The sequence below is a fragment of the Copidosoma floridanum genome, unplaced genomic scaffold, assembly GCF_036245765.1.
Source record: "Copidosoma floridanum isolate Cflo_tuat_1 unplaced genomic scaffold, Cflo_Japanese_pri ptg000007l, whole genome shotgun sequence".
Lineage (NCBI taxonomy): Eukaryota > Metazoa > Arthropoda > Insecta > Hymenoptera > Encyrtidae > Copidosoma > Copidosoma floridanum.
In genome coordinates, this window is record NW_028321884.1 from 7,032,803 (window position 1) to 7,055,843 (window position 23,041).

Here is a 23,041-nt window from a genome sequence, read left to right on the forward strand (position 1 = left end):
CATAAATAATTGCGCGGACCTCGCTCGCGTTTTAACGGCCCCTACGTGCACTGTGTGCGCCCGCGGACATGGGATGACGGCGATCGGAACGGAGGGCAAATATTAATTTAATTTAATTCAAACGAGCTCGCCGGTTCCTCCGTTGTTTACCCGCGCCCGGTGCACGCCTGCGTCAATCGCTCGCGTTTTCTTTTGCCATCAGCTGAACATTTTTATTTCCGCGAGGCTTGCACGGGAGCGCATGTGGCACTTTTAGCGAAACGGATATAAATGGAGCCTTCGGTGAGCTCCTCTCGATTACCGGTCACGAGAAAAGATGGGAGGGAATGGGAGCCTTTCAATTTTTCCCAATCGCCGGATCTGTCGGTCGTTTGTCTGGTGGAGAGATGAACCCCCCTTAAGCCGAAAAGGGTTAATAAAAGACACGAGAGTTCTTTCTGGATGCTGTTTTTCTCATCAGCTGTGTGTATACGTACATACATATATATGTGGCTCATAGACAGCGTTTCGAGGGAGAAGCCGAGCAGCAAAAGCCCGCATTCTCTCCTTTTTTTTTTTTTTTCATCGTCACTTGCTCGCCGGCTCTGGATGTATTTTTACTTTTTCCCCGCTAATACACAACTGACGAGGCGGACGCTGTGTTTTATCGCACCGAGTGGTCGTCCATTTCGGATTTTCCACCTTTTTTCCCACCAGAGCTGCGCGCACTTCTGGAACGGGTAAAAACTTAAGAGCTCGGGGATTGTCTTGCCATTCGGTTGTTCCTTATGGGGGGGTAATTTCAAAAAATTTCCAGCATGAAGGGAATTGTTCTTGGGCTGATAAAAGAGCGGTGCACCCCCCGCCGACAACAAGAGCTGCATTGTCTTTCTCGGCCAGCAGTAATTAACACAAGTGGAAAAACTGCTTGGTAATTTCTAGGTTGAGATAATTCTGACAAGATAAAAAAAAAAAAAAAAAAAAAAACCCTACATGGAACATAAAAGGGCTAACTAAACGACTCTTTCTCGTTAATTTAAACAAAGGCGTAAATTAAATTTTCTCCAACTTTGGAGATACAGGAACCCAAATTAGTCCTTGGCTCCGTCTTCTTCATGTCAAATTGCCATTCTTTCCTTTGACTGTATTCTGGTTTAATTACTTTTTCTTGCAAATGAGATTCTAACGCTGGTGAATCACTAATGTAAGTTAGCACATGATCCAAACGAGGAGTACAAGCGATATCCTTTTGGTTCATCTAGATAGTGAGTATTTTTATTACCAGTCACCAATGCCAATATTCTTTCACAATGGATATCATTTAATAATCTTTGAGTACCAAATGGAAACCAGTAATTTTTGTTAAGAAAAATTTCAGGGAATGAATACACTAAATTATTGTGAGTCATGTAAGCAAAAAGGGTATCACTACCTCGATAAAATGCACTTGGGTAAAACAATACATTTTTATCATCAATTAGTTTGGTTTTGACATCGCCTATTCAAAGCATTGTCAATTAATTTTTTCTTTTACATTATTGAACCGCTGCTCGTAAATGGTACCTACTGCTCATTTCGAAAATTTGCGATATTCCATCACCCCGAATTAGTAACTTTTACAAAATCCCATTTTTGCGTTATTGCATAAATGATTCATGACCATCCTGATATAGGGATCAGTCACACGATGACATGATTATTCGACGGGTAATAATGTACTCGATGACCCATCAGACTGAATTTTACAGTACCGACAGACATATCGATCCAAAGTGCTTTTAAACGCATTAAATATTACCGAGCATAATTCTTCTAATGCGAGCAGCAGATAATCGATATCGCATTATTTGATTTTACATTGAAAATTTGCAATTGAATTACAACCCCGTATACACATACAATCCCAATCAGTTGAAATAAGGCGTTGGCTATTGGTATGAATTTAATACCATTCATCTGCTGGGGTCCATATATATATATGCGTACACATTGAATCACCACTATTAGCCATTACACATTAAAAGCACGCGATCGCCCATGCGCGCACGAAACGCAATTATTATTAAATTAAAATCAATCCCTAAATTTATAGATCCATTTGAAATTCATCTCGTCGAGCGCGCACGCGAAAGTAATGAATAATCACGCAACATAATGCCCGCGCGGGCGTGTTACCGCGTGTTATTACGTATTGTTGCTCCATCGAATCGAAAACGAAGAGAGCCCGCGTAAGCAGTAAAAGACGCGTGGCGACGAGCAATCGAGCGAAAAGTAAAAAAAAAAAAAAAAAACAACCAACCATCGCAACTCGAGTTCATTGGCGTGACCACGACGACTCGGTCGTGGGTAACGAATAACCAAAAGTATCGTTCGCCGGTCGCGCGCGAGCTAATTAATAAAATTCCTCGCGCTTGCTCGGTCGTTCGTCTCTGCGTTGCATTACAACCACCATTGGGCTGTTTTTGTGCACCTGTACGTGAATGTGCGTGCGCGAATTCCACTGCAGCACTTCATTTTAAGCGTTTCACCGCAGGACCATTGAAACGCGGAACGCGACCGCAACTACGGTAATGCGAGGCTGTATTGTACGCGGGCAATGGCGTCTTTGTGACTTTTTCAATACATTTTCGTACAGAGTGTTGATGGTATGGACAATACAAGGGTGACTCTCCTGTAGCTACATTACTTTTTTTTTTTTTTTTTTCATCTTTGTAATAGTGAGTATGCTGCTAACAACAAAATTTGGTTAAATAACGGCCCATAGTTGGTGCCACTTGAAGCTTACGTCAAGATTTATTGGGTACTCTGCTCGTTAATATTTTCCAAATGCACGTGCTGCCGTTGTATGAAGCTCGAGAGAATTTTTATGTAAAGAAAAGGCGCGCAAAGCATCCAGGGTATAACTTTTTATGCTATCTTTTAAAGGTAGGAATTTAATATTTTATGGATAATCGTTTCATGCGGTACACCCCCCGCAGGAAATATCGAATTTCCATGTTCCCCCCCTTTGCATACGATGAATTTTACATGTTTTACAATGTGCTGTAAATATAAGATAAATACATATAAAATATTTCAGCCAAATCTGAAAAAAAAGGATCGAGTAAATGTATTGGATGTTTTTTCTGTTGACAGACCCGCCGAGGTTCTTGGTCAAGCCGCAGTCCCAGTCGGTGAAGGCCGGTGGCATTGCGAGCTTCTTCTGCAGCGCCTCGGGCTCACCACCGCCGCAGATTCACTGGCGGAAAAACAGCAGAAAAATTAGTAAGCGTGAGTAGTTGGCTTTTTTAGACGATCAAAACCACCCTCTGGTTATATCATGTTTTGTTTTTTTTTTTCCTTCAATCGCTGCATGCTTTACTTCCTGTCAATTTTGTTTCCTTTGTCAAGTCATCAAAAAACAAAAAAAGCGCCGTATTGCTAAATCATCAAAGACAATTTTTTTAAAATGAACTTATAATGGCTTTACATACCACATGACAGCAAATCATCGTTTTTGTCATTCACTCCCGCAAAACCGACGAATCGAGTCGCTCCATTATTTTCTCACAAAAAGAAACTGTTATCACTAAAAAAAAAATAAAAATGAGACAAAAAGGAACAATCCAATAACTAGTTCACGCTGCGCAGCAGCTAAATGGAACAAAGTACAAAAAAAAAAAAAAAAAAAAAAAAAAAACAGGTGGGCACGGTATCGAGGGAGGAGAGTGACGCCCGCAAGCAAAAAAGCATTTTTCCGAAGCACATAAAACTCTAGTCTCCTCTTTGCTTGCCCTCCGTACTACTATGCTCTCGGGGGCGAATCGGCCAAACTTTAATTTAGCTGCATCGCTATCTGGACTTTCGTTTGCCGTGTACCAGAGCTTGCAGGCGCAAATTGCCGATCCCAAGGAAAGAGTCGGACGAACGAAACCAGTGAACCAGCGAACGCGTGAAAAAAAAAAAAAAAAAAAAAATACATTCGCTGTACTAGCTAAAATGAACAAGGATCAATTATTCACCGCCAACGTTGTTCAACGTATCCGCGTGTGGCTGGATACTTTGGCTCGAGTTTCGTTCCATGATATCTCCGAGACATCCGGTCGCGCTATTTTCATCCCAGTAAACGATGACTGAGAAGGAAATCGCGAATCAAGCTAATTATGGTGCCAAGAGTATGTACTAATAAGTCAAGCAACGAGTCGAAGCTGTCCCAGGAAATTGAATACAACCGTAATTTCATTGGAATTATTTTGAATCAAGTGCTCGGTGAGCTGCTCCACTCTACTATGGCAAGGGGGAAAAAAAAGTTTCATATCTAAGCGTTATATCGGCAGGATTCAATAAAGAAACAAACAAGAAAAGGTCGGCTGGGAAATTATGCAATGCATTTTTCATTTCGCTACGCAGGGTGTATTTAACGCGAAAAGCCCGAGGACGCCGCCACCGCCGAGGTGAAATGTAAAGCTTGTAAAACGATGGTTTAATGTTGAATAAAGGGTACGCCGGGCAAGAGATGGTCCATCCTCCCTCCAACACACGCTTCGTTGGTATAACAGAGGCACCCTACGCCCGCGAGCGCACCGGAGAGCTTTAAAGTAGACATCGTTAAAGTAGATCGCTGTATTTGCCAATTAAAGGGTTAAATAGAGCGTCGGGGATTACCGGGCACATCCGTCGAAAAATGAAGCGCCGCTTACTACCTGCACTTCTCTCGCTCGCTTTTTTTTTTTGCCCAGCTACAGCCGTAATGACGTATATCCTTCATCCGTGAATAGAAAAGCGCGGCAAAACAGGGAATATAAATTGGCGCACGAAATTGCGTTTATTTACCAGATGATGATGATAATATTATACCAAGTGCGCTCCTCGGGCTTTTCAGAAAACGCGATACGCGAAACGGCACTTGGTGTACAAAAAAAAAAAAAAAGCAATCCCAAATAAACAGCTCCATTAAGATATTTTTTCTTTTTTCTTCTTTTCAACTCGGTAGCACTCGAGAACGCAAAATTTATGAGCTTTCTGGGGCTACATCACGTAATTTTTCCCTTTTTTTTTGTTCACAGAAGCGCAAGCGCGGTTCTTCGTCCACCAGTACGACAACGGCACGCTGCTGCGGATCGAGCCAGTCAAATCGGCTCGCAATGGCGTCGAGTACGAGTGCTTCGCGGAAAACGGCGTGGGCGACGCGGTCTCCGCTACGGCGACCCTCACAGTTCACGACGGTAAGTCAAAGGAACCTTACCCCTCGTTCTATACGCGTCACGTCATTCCATCGTCAATTATATCTTTGGACTTGATACTTCGAAACACCAATGACCATTAAGTTGCCCTCGATTCTTAACTCCTACATTAATGAGCAGTCCATTGAGGAACATCGAAACAGCCATTATGGCCATTATAAGAGCCCTGGCTTGATTTTACGATACTATTTTCCATAGCTCCGTGACTCCCTCCTCCCGTAGTTGGAGTGTCCCAAATCAAAAAGTTGAACTGCGAGTGCCGGAAAGCAGCGCGTTTAATCGCCATTACCTCGGAACGGCGTCGGGAGCCGTCGAAATTAAATACATCGTTCTCCTTCCTGAGCGAGCGTCTTAACGTTACCAAGGTCGCCCTACTACCGTCGGCCAGCCGGAAAGGCGCTTAATGGAAAAGAAGTACACGGGGTGGGCTGTTTTCCCGAGAGACTTGCGCTTACCTCCCCAATTCGACAAAGTACGAGGTACGGAGTATAGCGTGCACGTCCCACGAAATTGCTTAATCGCCTCCGTCCGGGCTCGGAATAAGGCTGCGCCTCGAAATCCTCGAATTCCTTTCTACGTCGGAGCTTCGGTATTTTTGTCCCATGAAAAAGGGCCCACAACTTGTCACTCCGATACAACGGTACAGTGTTTATCAGTACTTGTAGTTTCAATTTTTCCCACCACTCACTCCCAACTTGGAGTGGGGGAGAAAAAAAAAGGCACTCGGCCATAGGAGCGTTCGCCAGCTTCGAGAACTATTCCCACGGAGGAAGTTACCGGGAGCCATGGGCACTGCGAGTCGTTGCTTAGCTCCGATATCGCTTACGGCCAAATGGAGGTGGTAGCAGGACCCGACCCCAATCCCCCTGTATACACGGTTATGGGGCATCGAGTTTATACGGTTTACGCTGTCGTCGGCGTGACTTTGCTCCCTTACGGCCGTCTTGCGCCTCGACTCTCTCTCTCTGAGCTTCCAAGTACCTACGTAGCTCGAGGACAGTTTGGAGCTATAAATTCGATTATACCACGTTCTATCCGGCTCCAACTTGTCTGTCTGACCGGTGATTGACCTCTACTACTTGTCTTTGCGACGTACTCCCCTCCGTAACGAAGAATCTCCGAGCTTTGGTAAATCCAGCAAACCATCATCGTGCAGGCAAGTATAGAGAACCACGCGAGACAAGGAGAGATATAGAATTCCAGCCGAGGCGATCCATCGGTGTCGCGCGACCGGCATTCCAGGGAAGATTCCGGAGAGCAGGTCGTATGCAGCGACGAGCTCGGAAGAGGCGCTTCATTGCCCCGTAGAAGCCCCTACTCCTCCTTCTCCCGGAGATATCATCAGCCGTAGCGGATACGGCGCCATTGGATTTGTCGCTATTGTTACGTCCTCGGCTGTAATGAAAACAAGCCCGCGACGTTGGCGCGTGACAACGAGCCGCGGTGGGGATCTCGGAGACAATTTTCTCGTGCGGAGACACGTACACCTCGACGACGCGATTGGAAACGCGTTTGCGGTGTGGTTTGTGTGTGGAGGACGATTGGTACGTTTTTTTCCTTGTTCCTTGTATTTTTTACGCGGAACCCTCGACTTTTCGCTGGAAACTCGCTTTAACAGGTACTTCCCGAACAAGAAGACTCGTTCAATGCTCTGGGTTTATTTAATTTAAAAATACAGCTCCGTACATCCGTTCGCGAGTTCTACAGTCGGAGCGAAAGAATTTAACGAGGAAAGCTCGAGAGGACATTTGCGGAAGAAAATTTCCCCACAGAGTGTACCAGCGGTTCATTGATTCTTGGAATCTCCCGGCTGTACGGCATCTTTTCTTCTCGACGGGGATAAGTATAATATTCACGAGGAGCGAAAAAAAACGTGCGGGTCTATGTATCGAGCTTGAATGCTTAATTAGCGGAATTTTACTCGGCGCATTGAAGACTCCTTTCTTTGGACGCCACGGGGTCTCCTCCTCTTCCTTCTTCTTCTCTTGTGGTCGTCGCTGGTGGGTACAGTCAAGAAGCTTTTTTCCATTTCTCTTTTGATGAAAATTTTGTACCTTCAGTAAAAAATGTTTGTGTTGAATGAGATGCCGAGAAAAAAAAAGCAAACGATGAAAAGAAGCGGGAAATGCATAGTAGCGGCGTCTCCGTTTGCTCGTCCGTGAATACTTCATTGGTCATTTCATGTACAGCTACGGTAGCAGTCAAACAATTATTTTTAACCGAAACTTGTGCAGTATATTTAAAAGCACATTTATTTATTTTCTCGCCACATTTGCCAAGGACATTGGGCGACAAAAGCTGCGAGGCGCCGAAGCTGTCACCCGTTGAACGGGAAAAAAAACTCTCGGCGCATTTATTTCATTCTCCGATGTAACGGAGCGCCCCCAGTTATTTTTTTTTTTTCCCCCGAGCCAACGCTTTAGCAGCAGAAGATAAGCGAGAGATGATCTCTTTCTCGGGGTCCGCGTCTCCATCGAACGCCGAGCCGTTAAATGCATCTGTCACTTATTGTCACGAGCAGGCGCGCGCGTTTTTTTTCCCTCCGCGCTTCTCTCGACTCACCCGAGCGGAAGGAGCTTTCTGTACCACCGTTGCGCCCCGCCAACTCACACACAACGACGTATACATATACCTATACACACGCCAGTGCGACAGCTTTTCTTATCTATTTCTTTTCATGTCGCGGAAGGCATACGTGTTCCTCCGAGCGGAGGAGAGTGAGTCAAAGAAAGCCGCTGAATGACAGGACTGTCGCGGTCGCGTCATTGTTTTGTTGGGCGCTGCTCCTTGTTCGCGTCGGGAGGGAAAAGCTGCTTTCCACGGGGGTTTTTTTTTTTTGAACATGGGCATTTTTGTGCTCGTTTCGCGCGAAGATTCATCGCGTTGGATTGACGTTTCGTTGATGGTTTCTTCTGGCATTGCGTTGGATTTTCCAAAAGTGATGGACAAGAGATTCGATGAAAAAACTCCGCTCCCGTCCAATCGTTACTTGGCTCTCCATGGGGAGCGACAAATATTACATACGTGGCATTGCAACCTTTGTGACCTTATTATTATTATTATTTTTTTTTTTTTAACCAATCATTGGTGGTATGACTTTTTCTTTGATGAATGGAGTTAAAGTGTCAAACACCAGAGACAAATTGTTGCAATTGTTTTTCAACAAATGACGAAATTTTTTCGTCTGCCAAGCTCGAGCGTAGGAGGAGGCGGATCGAAAAACAGAAGGAAAGAAAACCCCCAGCTTTCGTCCGTCAAATGACAGCGCGCGCGCAGCAAGGAAAAGGCTCGAGCGCCGGCGTTGTCATTGTGCGCGAGTTCGGAGACACGGGCCGGGAAACGGGAAATTAGAGAGGACGCTTTCCGGGACAAAATTACAAGAGCTTCGCCAGCAAGTTTGCGCGCCCCTGCGGATCAACACCCTCGATATCGTCGCCTTCTGCGCTTCGCTCCTCCACCGCTTTCGTTTTTTTATTTTTTTTTTAATTTTTTTTTCCAACGACAACGGCAACTTTCTCAATTAATTGAACAAGCAATTAGGCCACTCCTATTCCAAGTAAATTCGTCCCTTTCTTGCCACTCTACTTTTATTTTTTCCCCAAACACAAGTCGAGGGGGTACGGACGCAGAACGAATTTGATTTATCGGACTCTCGTTATTCGGGGAAACAAAAACAACGTCACCAACACTGAACGGAATCAAACGCCGCGGGTAGGGGTGAAAAAAAAGGGGTAACAATGAAACTTTTGTTCCGTGAGCTCATCGCGTTGATCGCCCGCTCCTCCAACTTGTCAGCCGCAAATTCTGCCGGCAAAAAAGTAAAAGGGTCCCCCCTACCCCTAATGAATCAAAGTGGAAATCAACAGCGACAACTGCGCCAAGTCTACCCCCCCTACCTCCGTGTGGCAGATTTTAGCTTCGAGCGGGAGGAGAAGGATCGAGAGAAAAGAAGAGAAAGTGGGCGGAGGCCGAGTCTCGATTAAGGACTGATCTAGAGGCGGATGCGGCCACGTTGGTCCAAAAAAGCCCGAGACAGAAGTTTTGAAGTTGCCGCGGCGGAGGGGCTGAAAAAACACCCCGTGGAAACTCTTGCCGAGCTGCAGACGCTTTCGAGAGGCTGTTCCGAAGGGAGAAAAAGGACGCGCCCTCGTGTTTCTCTTCCCTCTTCTTCTTGTTCTTCCCTCGCGAGAAGAACCGTCAACTTTGCTTCTCTCGTCGGTCGTGTGTGTGCGCGTGCTTGGGTGTGAGCAAAGAAAGCGATAAGGGAATCGTCAGGGGGGCGGGGATTCGGAAGGCTCGAGGGGCTTGAATTTAATTTGCTCGAAAAAGTGGCCACCCCTTAATTACCAATTAATTGGCACATAAATTATAGCCCCGTCGTCGCCCGAGAGCCTCCCTCCTCTGTATACATACCTTCCTAATTTCCATGTTCTCCCTCTCTATCTCTCTCTTTGTCTCTCGGTGTTTGTACACGAATTATCTTTTTTCACAGAAAGTATTTTACTCTTTTTCTCTTAATTTTGCCTAACTACTGGCTACGGATAGAGGAAATTTTATACCACCTACGAGATGATTGTAAACAAGAATTTACTTAAAAATTAAAACGCAACAAGTGACGCGAAAGGAGTGTTTTCTTGTTGTCCATTGTTTTTTTATTTTCGAGTCAGAAGTACTCGTTGAAACAATCAATGGCGAAGAAAACTCGTATCCTTAGCGAGAGTCGAGGGAATATCAGGTTGCCTCCACCGAAAATCACGACAGGCAAAAAGTAAAAGCAGACAGTAGACACCCTTCCTACCGAAAGAGCAAAAAAAAAAAAAGAGGAAGGGCAAGAAAGAGCGGGACGGGTGAGAAGCGGAGAATAGAGAACAGGGCGGTACGTTGAAAAAGTAGAGCGATAATGGAAGGCTAGAGTGGCGGGGGCGCAAGAAGTCGTCCCGGAAAGCCAGAGGGAAAGAGAGGAGAGCTGCGGGCAAAACAAATTGAACCTTTCGCGCGCCGGATAATGCCGAGGCATTTAACAATAGCCGTTTGCCGCCTCTATCTTCCACCCCCCCCCACCAACCCCACCCGCTGAATGGTCGGGAAGATCGTGGAGCCCTGAAGAATGGCAAGGCTACGTCCCGCCTACTCCTTCTCGGGCAGGCTTTCAGCGGCACCGGCAGCTACTTTCCTTTCACGGCTTACATGCGATCCCCTTTACCCTTTAGGTATAACAGCTCGCCGTTAATTTTTACCCTCATTGTTATTATCATCGTCGTTATTTCTCTGCGATACAAAAGTACCGGAACTATTGAATAAACAGATAGTAAGAGCGGGAGGGAAAAAATAATAAAGGAAAACAAACGCTGCACCGGAGATTTATCCGAGGGTACATATATACATGCGCGCGGGCGGATAGAGAATGAAACGGCAGAAATCTTGTTTGAAAAGAATTAAGGAGCAACGCTCGGTACTTTATATATACACCTGCGAACTAGAAACACCCAAAGTCTGCAGGGAGAGAGAGAGAGAGAGAAGCCGAGCAACTTCCGCGAGTCGGCAGTAGGGTATAGCTTCCTTCTCCTTCGAACTGCCACTGTGTACGTATACCGTGCCCAACTCGATGGTGGAAGGAAAAAAAAGAAGAAGAAAAAAAACCCCAGAAAATGGCAGGAAGTCGTTCGGGAGCCGGAGATGAAGCTCGTAAGGAGTTCCGTGTATATATATGTACTACGGGTATCCGAGCCCCTGCATTGTGCGAGAAGATGAAAATTCGTTCCTTGTAAACGATTCAATTGCCGTGGTCTCTCTCTCTCTCGAAGAGAAAATAGACATCGAAGGTATATAGACACGACCGCCGCCTCGAACGAAAAATTAGCAAGTCTCTCTCGGCAAGTGCGCTCCCCTTCTTTGTATTTCGTCAAAACTCGTTATCCCCGATATTCTGCCTTCGTTATGCTTCGCCCTCCGTACCTCCTTTTGGGCGTATACATAATGGATCGCCGCGGAGTTTCGAAAGGCCTCTTTCTCGCACAAAAGTTATTTAAACAGCACAGTACCGATTTCTTCACGATACTCTCAACATCCTGTCATCTCCTAACCTTAATTTTGTTGGCGTGTGTCCGATTGGTTGTATCATCACTCTCGCGGCTTGGCTTGATACCTGTTGCCGATCGTGGCCATACCTGCCTTAAGTATCTACTATGTGCCTGACTGGGTCGTTTGCTGCATTATTGTGCATGACTTTATGTTGCCTGCTAACCTGAGCTGTGAGTGAGAGTAGCGAGAGTGACAGTTTCTCTGATTGTACTTTGCCCAGGGCGAACCAAGGGAACAGGCTTACTGAAGAGGACATTGCTAAGCTTCTTGTCAGGACGAGCGAAAGTCGGAAGATTCTATTGGAGGAGTACGCTGATGGGTAAAGTGAAAGCGTCGAACCTAAAAATTCATGTAGATCGTGTGAACATGTTGGCTAAGAAGAATGTTGTCATCGAAGGAGAGGGACTTGCAGCCTTAGCTACCTGCTCTGCTCTTAAAGACATTGGACTTGAAGTGAAGAAAGAAGATAAGCTATTGCCACGTATTATAGTACACGATATACTGGTTACCTTTTCAAAGGACGAAATAGTTGACGGTATCATCAAACAGAATTTACCCGGCTGTTCATCTAACAACGTCTCCTTAATCTACTAGGCAGGGAAGAAGAAATATCGGTCTTGTATTGTTCAAGTTACACCTGCTGCACGTGTTCACTTGTTTAGGCGCTCACGTATCTATCTGAGCTGGCTGCAGTCTGGCTTTGCTTACCATGTCAGTCTTAGGCAATGTTATAAGTGTCAGGGCTTTGGCCATATCGCTCAGAATTGTGGCAATGATATACAGCATGTGGATTCTGCGCTGAAGCTCACGAAAGTAAGACATGTAAATCGAGATCGCAACCCAAGTGCATAAATTGTCTCACAGGAAAGCGTGATAATGTTACTCACTCAGCCTTTGATGTGTCCAAGTGCGCCATACTTCGATTGAGGATTGAGCGTAAGTCCCGAAATATCAGCTATGGCGACTAATCTTAATGGTTTTACCAAGCGTAATTTTGTGTTTGGCCATACTAATTCTCAGTCACTTGTGGCGCATTTTGTGGACATTCGTGACATTATACTTGATCACCGTCTTCATATTTTTGGGATCAGTGAGTCTTTGTTGAAGCCTCATATCCCTAACCGACAGGTGCATATAAATGGGTACACGCTGCTGAGGAACGATCGCATTGGACGTGGTGGAGGTGGTGTGGCTGTTTACGTTCTTGAGTCGGCCAAATATCGGACTGCCAACCTACGCATTCTCCATCAATCATTACTGACTTTGGGTCTAGAGCGAGTACCGTTTGACTTCACTCATCGAGTTGAAGGTTCACAACTGATGATTGACTACATATGCACCAACCTCTCGGATGATATAGTTTCTTATCAGCAAGTTGACAACCCTTGGATATCACACCATGATCTTGCTCTAGTGGACTGGGGTTCAATTATCGAGACGCCCACTGTCGAAGCAAAGGTTGAATTGTTTTCCCGTACTCTGCTGTCCGTGCTTGACAAACATGCTCCGTACTGTGTTATTAGGCACACTAACAGGCCCTCACTGCAAGGTGGCTCGTGGGATCAGTGTATTGTACGGTTTTTTAAAATTTATTAAACATCCCGATGAAAGCCGTATGGTATCGCATCGCAACGGACGAACGGCAGGGCTAATTGCGCACCCGATCTAATTATACCGTCCCGCCATTGATGATACAACCGCAGTGGCCCTCGATCGATGCCATGCAAAGGAAGGAGGAGGAGGAAGCAGTAGAGTTAACGTCCTTCCGCGCGATCGGCTCTTCCTTGGGCCTCGGCAGCCTCCTCCTCCGCTCCTTGCCTCTCATTTTCCCGGCCAGCCTCGCGGGCGTTGCGCCCATTCGAGACACGAACATCGCCGTACGTATATGGATCTCTTTGTGAGCTTTCCTCAGAACTGCTCGCGGCTAATGCAGCGAGATTAAAGGGCCCCGCGCCGTGGGGATGAAAGTTCAGCGGCGGTATTCCGGGCGCAGGCTCCGAAACTACTTAATATGACCGATAGACGGCTCGTTTGCCCCCGTCCTTTGCCTCTTCTATGTACGCACATATGCCTTACATGCTATCTTGTGTGTGTGTGTGTGTGTGTGTGTAGGTGGAACGAAGGAAGAGCATGTTATCTCTTATCCCCCCCCCCGAGACTGATGGTCTGTCCTAGTTGTCCGGGTGTGCATCGAACTATGAGGGCTCGTGATAGCCAAACGGCGATAGCCCCTACTTCGCAGGTTTCCTTTTCTTTAGTTTACCCCTCCCTCGTTCGGGACAAAACTTTGACGATCCAGCGTTGATAAAAACTTTGCTATACGTACGTATACTGTCGATGCGTCCCGGTGATTTTCGCACGCGTGCAAGGCCATAATATGCTCGTATTTACCGTCATGTGAGCTGTGGGGTTACACCAGAAGAAAGGTGGGAAAAAGAAAGAAAATGAAAAGAAAAGTTTGGATCTGGCACCTTCGATGTGCATTGAAATACAGTAAAATAATGCCGAATTCATGCCACCTCCCCTTGCCCTTTCGAGCGGCGTGGAATCGAATTTTTTCAATCGATTAAATACTTGATTTCTCCCCCCAATCCCTTACCTCACTCTCTATCAACTCGATGGGGGGTCACACGCGCGTCTGTTATATCCCTCCTAGCTCTGGCGGCTGACTGCTTTTTCAATGGCTTTTAGAGGTCGGACTCATATTTATCTCCGGCTTTGTCCGCGCGCGAGGACCAAACGAAAGAGAAAGAGAGAGTTATATCCCCCAACTGGAATTCCACGGGAGATTACACCGTTGGAGGGGTATCTCTTTTTTTCCCCACGGCCATTTCAGAAAAAACAACGGTGTCGAGGGATGAACAATGAATTTTTTATTTTTCGCGGACACGCGACAAGATAATCGTCCTTCGGTCTCCAAATGGGCAAGAGGGTTGTAATCGTTGGATGGTTTCGCAATAGAAGCAACCCGTGGTCACTAGAATTCTCCTGGGAGGCTCATTTCTAGTCGGTGCACTTTGATCTTCCGCGTGCTGTAACGACGCGAGTGACATAAAACCACGGCTACCCCTGATTTGGAAGAACCCCGTGTAAACTCACGCCCATCGGTGTCTCCCGGCTTTTTTCGCTCGGATCGGTGTTTAATGGCTCCGGGAATCGAGTTTGACGGCGAGCTCGAAGGAAACTGTGAAATACGTTTCACCGACAATTTTCCGGAGGATGAACTACATCCGCGAAAATCTTGACTCTAGAATTTCGGCAGCGCGCGTGACACGTGAATTTGACACGTGTGTGGCAGGCATATGTACAGATAGGTTGCCATAGAAATGCAGATGAGCGCCCCGGGTGAAATGGAAAACCACTCGGTTCTCCGTGCATCCCTTCGACGGTCGGAAATCAAACCGCGCCCATAAAACAACTCCGCCGCGCAAAACATCACCCCTCGGCGATTCGGAGAAAAATAAAAAATGACAATTGCGCGTGCAAATAGCTGCCCAACGGAGAATTAGTGCATTTCATTAGGTACTAATGACCGGTAAACTTGATGAAGTTGCCGCAATTATTACCGTGTGCGTGTCGTTTACCCGTACCGCGCGAGGGAAAAATAGGTACTGCTCTTCGCACACGCACACACGCGCCGTCCTTACCGGAGGAATAATCAAGACGAACAGAGGGTCGCAGATGGGAAGCACGAGGAGGAGGCTAATTAGAGGTCATAGACGCCTTCAATTAACGTCGCGCAGATGGAGGAGGAGGAGACACTCGCTTTCCACGGATTATAATTAGGCAATTTATCACGGCGGCATTCGCGTCTAGCCATATGCACGCGAATGCAGGAACCGTGAGGAGAGAGACGCTCTCTGTTCGTACGCGGGAACACGTTGAGAGCACTCGTGATTTATATCGAGGATCGAGGAGACGGCCAAAGAGGGGCGCGGAGAAGAGCGATTTGCGTTTTCGAGCTGATGGGTGGCCGAGGAGGGGCCGGGTCTTATTTCAAATTGACGGGAATTGAAGACAAGGAGCGGAAGGACTCAGGAGCGAGAGAGAGACCGTTCCTCTTTGGACAAAGAGTGCAAGGGCGGTTCTAATCTAGCGTGAGCGTCCCTTCTCTTAACGAAGCACAAGGGGGGACGTTTCTGCTTCCGCGAGTACACAAGTGGTTGCGCAAATTACGCACAGCCAGGCAAGGAGAAAATTTTTATCCCGTGACTTTTTTTTGTTTCTGAAAATTGCGGAGCAATTAATTTCGAGGCTTGGACTTTTTCCGTTTTTTAATGGAGGTCATACGGTAAAAAGGCCACGATGGTGGTCTTTGAAGAATGTTTCGAATGTCGAGGGTAAAGAAAGCTCGTGAGTAATTTTTAACGAGACCGAGGCAGAGCCCGCGAATGTTTTTTCCGCGAGCGCGAAAGTAATTAATGCAAAACAAACACGTGCGAGCCAACGAGAATGGACATGCCAGGGCACCGTTGCATGATGAATGGTGTGCCCACTCGTGTATACGTTGTGCGTACAAAATGTACATGCTCGTGCGATGTACGTGCACGCGGGGGAAGGAGGCAAATATTTTTCCAAGCGCTCGCATAATATTTGCGTGAAATCGAAAAAGCAACCGATTCTTCTTTCTTTTGCTTGTTCTTTGGGGTATGAAACAGTCCATCGCGAAATAATAAAGCCCACAAACTACCAGCGTTGATTTGGCTTTTTTTTTTCTCTTTTTTTTTCTAGCAGTTGAAACAATGAACGCGGGCGAACTTGATCGCCTGAGCATTGGCGCAAAGTTAGCTCTCGGCGGAAAAACGCTCCAGTGTGACGCGAGGCCCTTTTTTGTGTTGCTCAATGAAGAGCCGAGCACAATGGACTCGCTCTCGCTTCCACTTCCCACCCCTCGCTCACTCACTCTACTCTCTCTCTCTCCAACCTCCTCTTTTTACTTTCTATCTTTCACACGTTCGCTCTGCTCTTTTCTTTCTTTATTTTCGCTCTCCATCTCGTGCCTCTCCTCGTCCATTCTTTTTCCACTCGCACTTTTTCACGCTCCGTTTCTCCCTCTCTGTTTACACTTAATTTGGGAGCCGCTGCAAAAAATCATATCACAATATCTCTTTCCGACTACTCGTGTTTGGTTATTATTAGTTTTTTTTTTCCCCCCCGAGTTTTTCAGTAGTACGATCAATATTAGGTCAGACAGCATGTAACGATTCATAATTCTGCCCTACCATTTACCACTCAGTTTTTAATGTTGTGTATCATTTACTTATGTAAATACAAAAATAGAATCTTAACTTTTAAGTAGTATAATCAGTATGTGGTCAGACACCGAATAATGTCACCGTTTGCCCTTACCAATTGAGATTTAACTTGACTTATAATTTCTTGCAGTTATTAATCCATGGCATACCTTAAACTTTTTAGTTGTTCGGTCTATGCAGGACAGACATCGTGAAATGATTCATAATTTTATCCCCATACTTGTACTTCTGTTTTTGAAACATAGTGACATTTAAAATAAAATTTTAATGTTTAAGTAGTACAATCGATGTGTTGTCGGACACTAAAAAATATACAATTTTTTTTATATACCATGATTCAAAGTTACCCCATCTTATACATTTTTAAGAATAAATAAAAAAACTTCTTAGTAGAAAAATCAGCATATAGTCAGACATCGTAAAGTAATGGTTTTTAAGAGAATGCTAACTCTTACTGGGATGTAAAAAAAACCATCTCTATTCAATTGTACGGGTAACATAACCAGTTCAGAAATGGTGTTTCGCGTTGGCAATGAATTTATGATTTTGTGAAACTTTTATCACTCGCTTGGCAGTGACAGACGCTGCAGCTACGGAGACAAAGACACAACGCAGGAAGTGGAATATTGCGAAAGTTCTGAAATATCACGAGGAGTCTGATCAACAGTTGCTGGACGTTTCGTGAATTGTCTCGCCTACTCTGTGCAATGTGCATCTCGAAATGATGGAAAATAGGAAAACAGAACGAGATAATAGAGAAAGGTTACACCAAACGTATTGACAATTTGACTGATCCTTCCTCGGTTTGTCTATTAGCAGCTTTTTTCAATCGACACCTGTGATAGTTCATCATTATTTTTTATTTTCCCTGGATCTTCGGGATCAATTAACTTTTAAAAAATTTAACTAACTGATGTAGTTCAATTTGCACAAGAGTAGAGACGATGCGCGCAAAATAGGTCCATTGGTCATCACAATCTTTTTTTAATGCAGCTGCATATTCATCTACGTCACTTGTGAAATAACCGTTCGCAAATGACCCACTTTTAAATCCAACTGACACATACCTTAATTTAGAACGATTGAAACATTAATGAAATAACGACCTGCCAGACGTATCCATTTGCCCAAGCAGAGCCCACGTCAAACTGTATTAGTAAAAATATATCATTGAAAAAATAAATAAATAAATAAATAAACAAAATTAAATTAAATTAAATAACAAAAGACAATTGAACCCTCGAGCCAAATTTCTTGGAGGAATACGCGAGTATTGTCATACCGTGTCAAACCACGCAGCGAACTTAAAGCGAGTGCTAAGACGCTGCGGGGTGGAGATTCAGGGCGAGTTAGCCATCCTGGGCGCATCTAAATAATTAGTCTAGAGGAGCGTTGGGGGGAATTATTTGGGCTGACGCGCGCACGGATAACGTCACAAAGCGTCTGTCCCGCATCCTTGACTCAAGAGCCCCGAGCTATGGGATGCGGGCAGCTTCGTGGCAATTATACTAATGGAGGAAAGACGCTCATCCCTGGAAGCGTCAGACGAGAGACTGCGCGTGTTCGCTGGAGGAGAGGGCGGAAGAAAATGCTGGCGGTGCCAAGAAGAGAGACGCCTGAAAAAGAGCTGCTGTAAAAGGAAAGCAAAGAAGAAGCCAACTCCAGGGTTTGCAAGAGCCACGGGGGTGGAATTGATGCGTCTGTGGACCGAATAAGGTAACTTTTCTCGTCTGCGCGCAACAGTAGCCGCTCTTATGCTCGCTGTACCAACCGGGCGAGTGAAGGGGGGGAGGACTTTTGAGGAGGAAGGGAAGAGATCAGTGCCTCGGGGGGTGTTTCTGGTTGCGTCAGGAGCGATGAGTAGGAAGTGGCGAGAGCTACCGCAAGTGCATACATCATACAGCCGAGTGATGAATATTAATGGCGAGGAGCCCGGGAACTTTTAAAGTAATTGATATTTCTCTCGCGCCGACCTCCACTTTCTTCCTCACGCGCCCTGGATGATTTCCAGTCGGGGGTTATTATAATCATTGTCGCTCGTACACGTCATCTCTTAATGTACCCATAGGTGTGTCGAAAACAAAAATCCTTAGAGCGCTCAGTAGGATGTAAGAGAGTTCGCGCAGAAGCCTCGACAAACGGGGCATAGGATACCAAGGATAGGGTAGTAAAGGGAGTACGCGCCAGTGAACTGCCTGCCGCTCTAATGAAAAGTATACTCAGCCGGCTACTTTGGTGTCATTCGAGCAAAAAAGGAGCAGGCAAGCCGAGCCGGGAAAATGTTGGCCGACGAATCCAGTAGTCGACTTTTACTCGGACTGGACTGCGCACTTTTGGCCGAGGCAGTCTTTACTCGGAAGACCTTCGGCCCTCTACCCTCAAGTCACTTTTCGCCGTAGTTTTATTTTAGTTGTAGCTAGAGGAACCGAGGGGTATTACTTAGCGATCAGTGCTCGGATAGGTTCGCCTCGGTGGAGTTCCTTTTACGCGATGGTCCAGTGGTCTTTCCTTTACAACTTTTGTTGCTGCAGCGTGTACATCGTTTGATTATTTTCTTACCGATGCAATGCTCACTCGTCCCACGTTCATTCCCTTTTTCAAGGTACCAATGTTGCGTCAGATTTTTTTTTCACTTTGGGCTTGACGAAAATTAAGAAAATATGGAATAGTAGCAGTAGGGGGTACGTATGAATCTTCCCGCAGGCTTGCGTCACGACGTTCAAATGGATCTAATGTAAGATGCAAACGGAGAGAGTCGTAGCTGTATAGCCTGAAGGACGCGCATTTCACATAAATTTACCAACACATCGAGGAGGATCCATTCGAATTGAAATTCTATGCGCGTCGGGAGGGAAAGGAGACGATCAGAGACGGAATACAGGACCCGAGGCTGGGGGGGGGAGGAGGGTCGAAGTGAGGGTGAGCTTAAGCGCTATTGAAGTTGCCACTTGCCTCGAAAATGGTGCCTAGCCTCGCAAATAGAGACATGGGCAATGTACACGTACACAAGGAGGCACGCCTAACTAGGCAGGTTCTCTGTGGTAGGGCTGCTACGAGACGGCGACGACAGATGCGATGATCATATATTGACAATGGCTCGAGCCACCATGTGGGGACCGGGGACGCCTCGAGCGAAAGCAGAGAGGTGAAAGCCAACCTAAATCCTTGTAGGTGCGCTGCCACCAGCTAATTAGTTGGAGCTACGCACTGGGCCGCAGTTTGGCCAAACTGCGCTTGTGTTTGTCCGAAATTAAGCGGCTTCTGCGATGGTCATCCTCGCCGTCGTCATCGTCGTAGCTCATCTTCACGGAAAAAGTCTCGTATCGATCCGACGTGATTTATTCTCCCTAAATAATTAAGAGCCGTAAACAATTATACGTTTAAAACAGCTGGCAGCACTGCAGAATTTCACTGAATCAGAATAAATTGAATTGTTAAATCGAAAAAAAATGGTGGCAATATTAATGCATACTGTTCAAATCAGAAGTACTGCGGAAACTATAAATTTGTAGGTAATAAAAAACTTTTATTATGGTGAAATAAAATACAAGAAGCAACACTAATAAGTAGCTTTGTGTTTGTTGTTTTTGGTTTCGACAACACTACCGGTCGATTGATTGGTCATTTCAAAATGTACTTATGTGCATGATACAGCAGAGATGCTAGTTGAATAAAATATTTTGACATGTTACACGAGCTAATTGGGTATCGAAAGCCGAAATTTTTTTTTTTTTGCTTTGCCGAGCCAAACATGGGAAAAAAGTTGGGCTCATTTTCGGAGTGCTCTCCGGAGAGGAAACTTTTCGCCTCCTGCGAGTCAAGAGCTCCTGGCTCTAATTATGGCTCCAAATATTTTTTCCTCCGTTTTATTTGCGGCTCGTCGAGTCCCGGAAAATAAAAACTTTGTTGTTTCAGCGCGCTTGTTTTCAATACCGCGGTTAATTATTGTCAAGTAGTTTCGTTAAATTTTCGACCGCGGAGTTTCAACGGAGTTGTTTGAACGGCGCTTGAAAAAAAAAAATGTACTCTGAAATTCCAAACCCCTCCTCGAATTTTTGCGGTTGATGATCGTGATACCGAAAAGCACGCTTCACCAACAAAATGAAAGCCGTAAAAATGGACAAACGTAGGCTCCGACAGCGTAAAATAAAAAAAAAAAAATGTCCGATGTTATTTTTCCAAAACTTAGTGGTCCCTCCCTCTGTCTCTTCTGAAAGCCGTAGAGGAAAAAAGATGGTTGGAAAAAAAGCAACCCGTCATATAACTCAGTATCGTGGTGAATAATCCCCAAGAGAGAGGCCATAGGCAGCGGCTGTGGTGGCAGTATACAGCGGCACTTCCCCGAGGTCCAAGAGTCAATATTTCCCTCGTCTCTTATCGTAAACTCAATATAAGAGGTCTTATATTTTATGCAGAGCCGTATATAGGGACACATCGTTCGAGACTTATTTCATGTATGTCAAAACCCACTCACCTTAATGGCTCGGCTGCTGCCCGGGCCCGCAGGCTGCTTCCTTCGCGGCCGACGTCAGACAGACATTTTCATGGTTTCAATATAGCCGAGAGCGCTCCTCGCCCTTTCCCGCGTGAGTCTCGACAATTTTTTATATTTTCAACCCCACACCCGCGTACACGTAAGCACAGCTTCTATACCATCATCGCGATGCCGTGTGCGCGACGGCACTTTTTGATTTTTAAGACTTTATTTTCATTCGCCGCGAAAAAATAAACATCACTTCCAGCGCGTCTTTTCCATTTCGTAAATTGAAAATTTTTCCCACATAATCGACCCCAAGAGACAAAATAAACGAAATTATCGCTCGCCAGCTATCGCGAGCTCGAATATGATGGCTCATGCGAGTCGGCTCGGTACAACGATGAGCTGTGGCTCCCCCTCCCTCTGAAGAATAACATTGATCGCGTTAACCATCGAACAAAAGGACCGCGAAATTTGCTTTTTCATCGTGCCCATCTGTTTACTGACCAAACAACGCGTGCTGCTTTCGTATTTTTCACCAAAACACACGATCGTTTGGTTAATGTCCCCCCACCATCATTTGGCGATCGACATGTGGATTGTCCGACGATCGACTTTGCTCCAAAAATACCAGAACCATTTCCTTATTACTTTGCTGCGTGAACTGTCGCGACCTCTATAACTATCTTCCACGAAGAGGTATAGGCGTCTGTATACTTTCGAGTAAAAAAGAGCATATCCATACCTACGAGTAATGAGTTTTCCCATTTGTGGAATCCTCCGATCGTATTATTTACAACCCTTGGGCGTGCATGAATCGTGTAGGTGTTCATTTATCAAACGCTCGGGCCGCGAAAAAAGAACCCATGGAGTGACGCTTGGCTACATTTTTCCGCGATCGTTTTTAAACAGCGAGCATAAATTAATTTGTCCCCTAAAGCAAACGCGCGGGCTCTTTGGTTCCCCCGATTGTCGCTCACAAGAGCCAGATAACTTTTGCCCCCTCCTCCTTCGCCGGTGCCCGATTGTATTCCCTCCCGCATTGAATACCCTCTTTTTCCGGCAAACTTCAGAGTCGCTAACAAAGCCAGCCCACACCCCCCCCCCTCGATTTTGACGAACTTTCTTGCCGGCGCGGCTCGCTCCCGTCGCCCCGGGCGATTCCTCGTTTCCCCGTTGCTTTGGGAAATTCAGTCAGAAGCAACTTTTACACCGTCACCCGCTCGACAACGTCATTGACGATGCCCCGTGAAAATGTACCAAGCGATCCCTTTCATCTTTTTGTACTGCTGTTTTGTGTTTTGGGATAATACAATAGTATTTTCACTAATTGTACCTACTACTGTTGATGACAATCAACACTACATTATTTTAATAATTTAATTAACTTTGCAATACTCTTTTGTGATACGTCAATTGTTTACATAGTTTCTAACTCCCATTGACTCAAATACATTTCAGTAATGGAGTTTTTCTCTTTTTTTGTTTTAGGTAAGTCAAACTGAGTTCGTAGTCACTGCATGGCGTAAGTACGAATAATTGTAACATTGAGATTCGTAAAGTTTACAAGACGCATTATTGCATCAAATCGCTATTTGTGCTTTTTCTGTCTGGAAGTGAAGCTACATTTTACTTTTTCATCAGTGGAAAGAAAAAGGCACGTGAAACACGAAAACTTCGACCTCTGCACAATTCGTGGCCCCGTGTGAATACAACTCCGTGAAATAAGTATTTTAAAATTAAAAGCAGCCGAGCAATTTTTTTTTGTTCTGCTTTTTCGCTTTCGAGTGTTTGCCTCTTTCACGTCTTCCCTCGCTCAATGACGACGACGAGCGAGTATACGGAATTCTTCGCACTCGCGTGCCAGTAGAAGAAAAGCCGGGATTTCGGGGTGCACCTTCCCTCGAATATTTCATGAATAAGAAGAAACAAGTGGGTCGGGTGCGCGTGACGCGTCATCTTCAAAAATTTCGAAGTTCCATTTCCGGGAGACATCAAAAATAGAACGGAAGAAACTTGTTTGGACT

General features: G+C 45.5%; 1 protein-coding gene across 1 annotated transcript in view; it reads left to right on the forward strand.

Annotated features, from left to right (window-relative positions):
* The window catches only part of Lar (tyrosine-protein phosphatase Lar), a 198,904-nt gene that overhangs the window by 109,095 nt on the left and 66,768 nt on the right, over positions 1-23,041 (forward strand). Inside the window, exons 4-5 of the mRNA XM_089589068.1 lie at positions 3,115-3,249; positions 5,028-5,183. Coding sequence (XP_089445194.1) covers positions 3,115-3,249; positions 5,028-5,183 — 291 coding nt within the window. The remainder of the gene's footprint in view (positions 1-3,114; positions 3,250-5,027; positions 5,184-23,041) is intronic.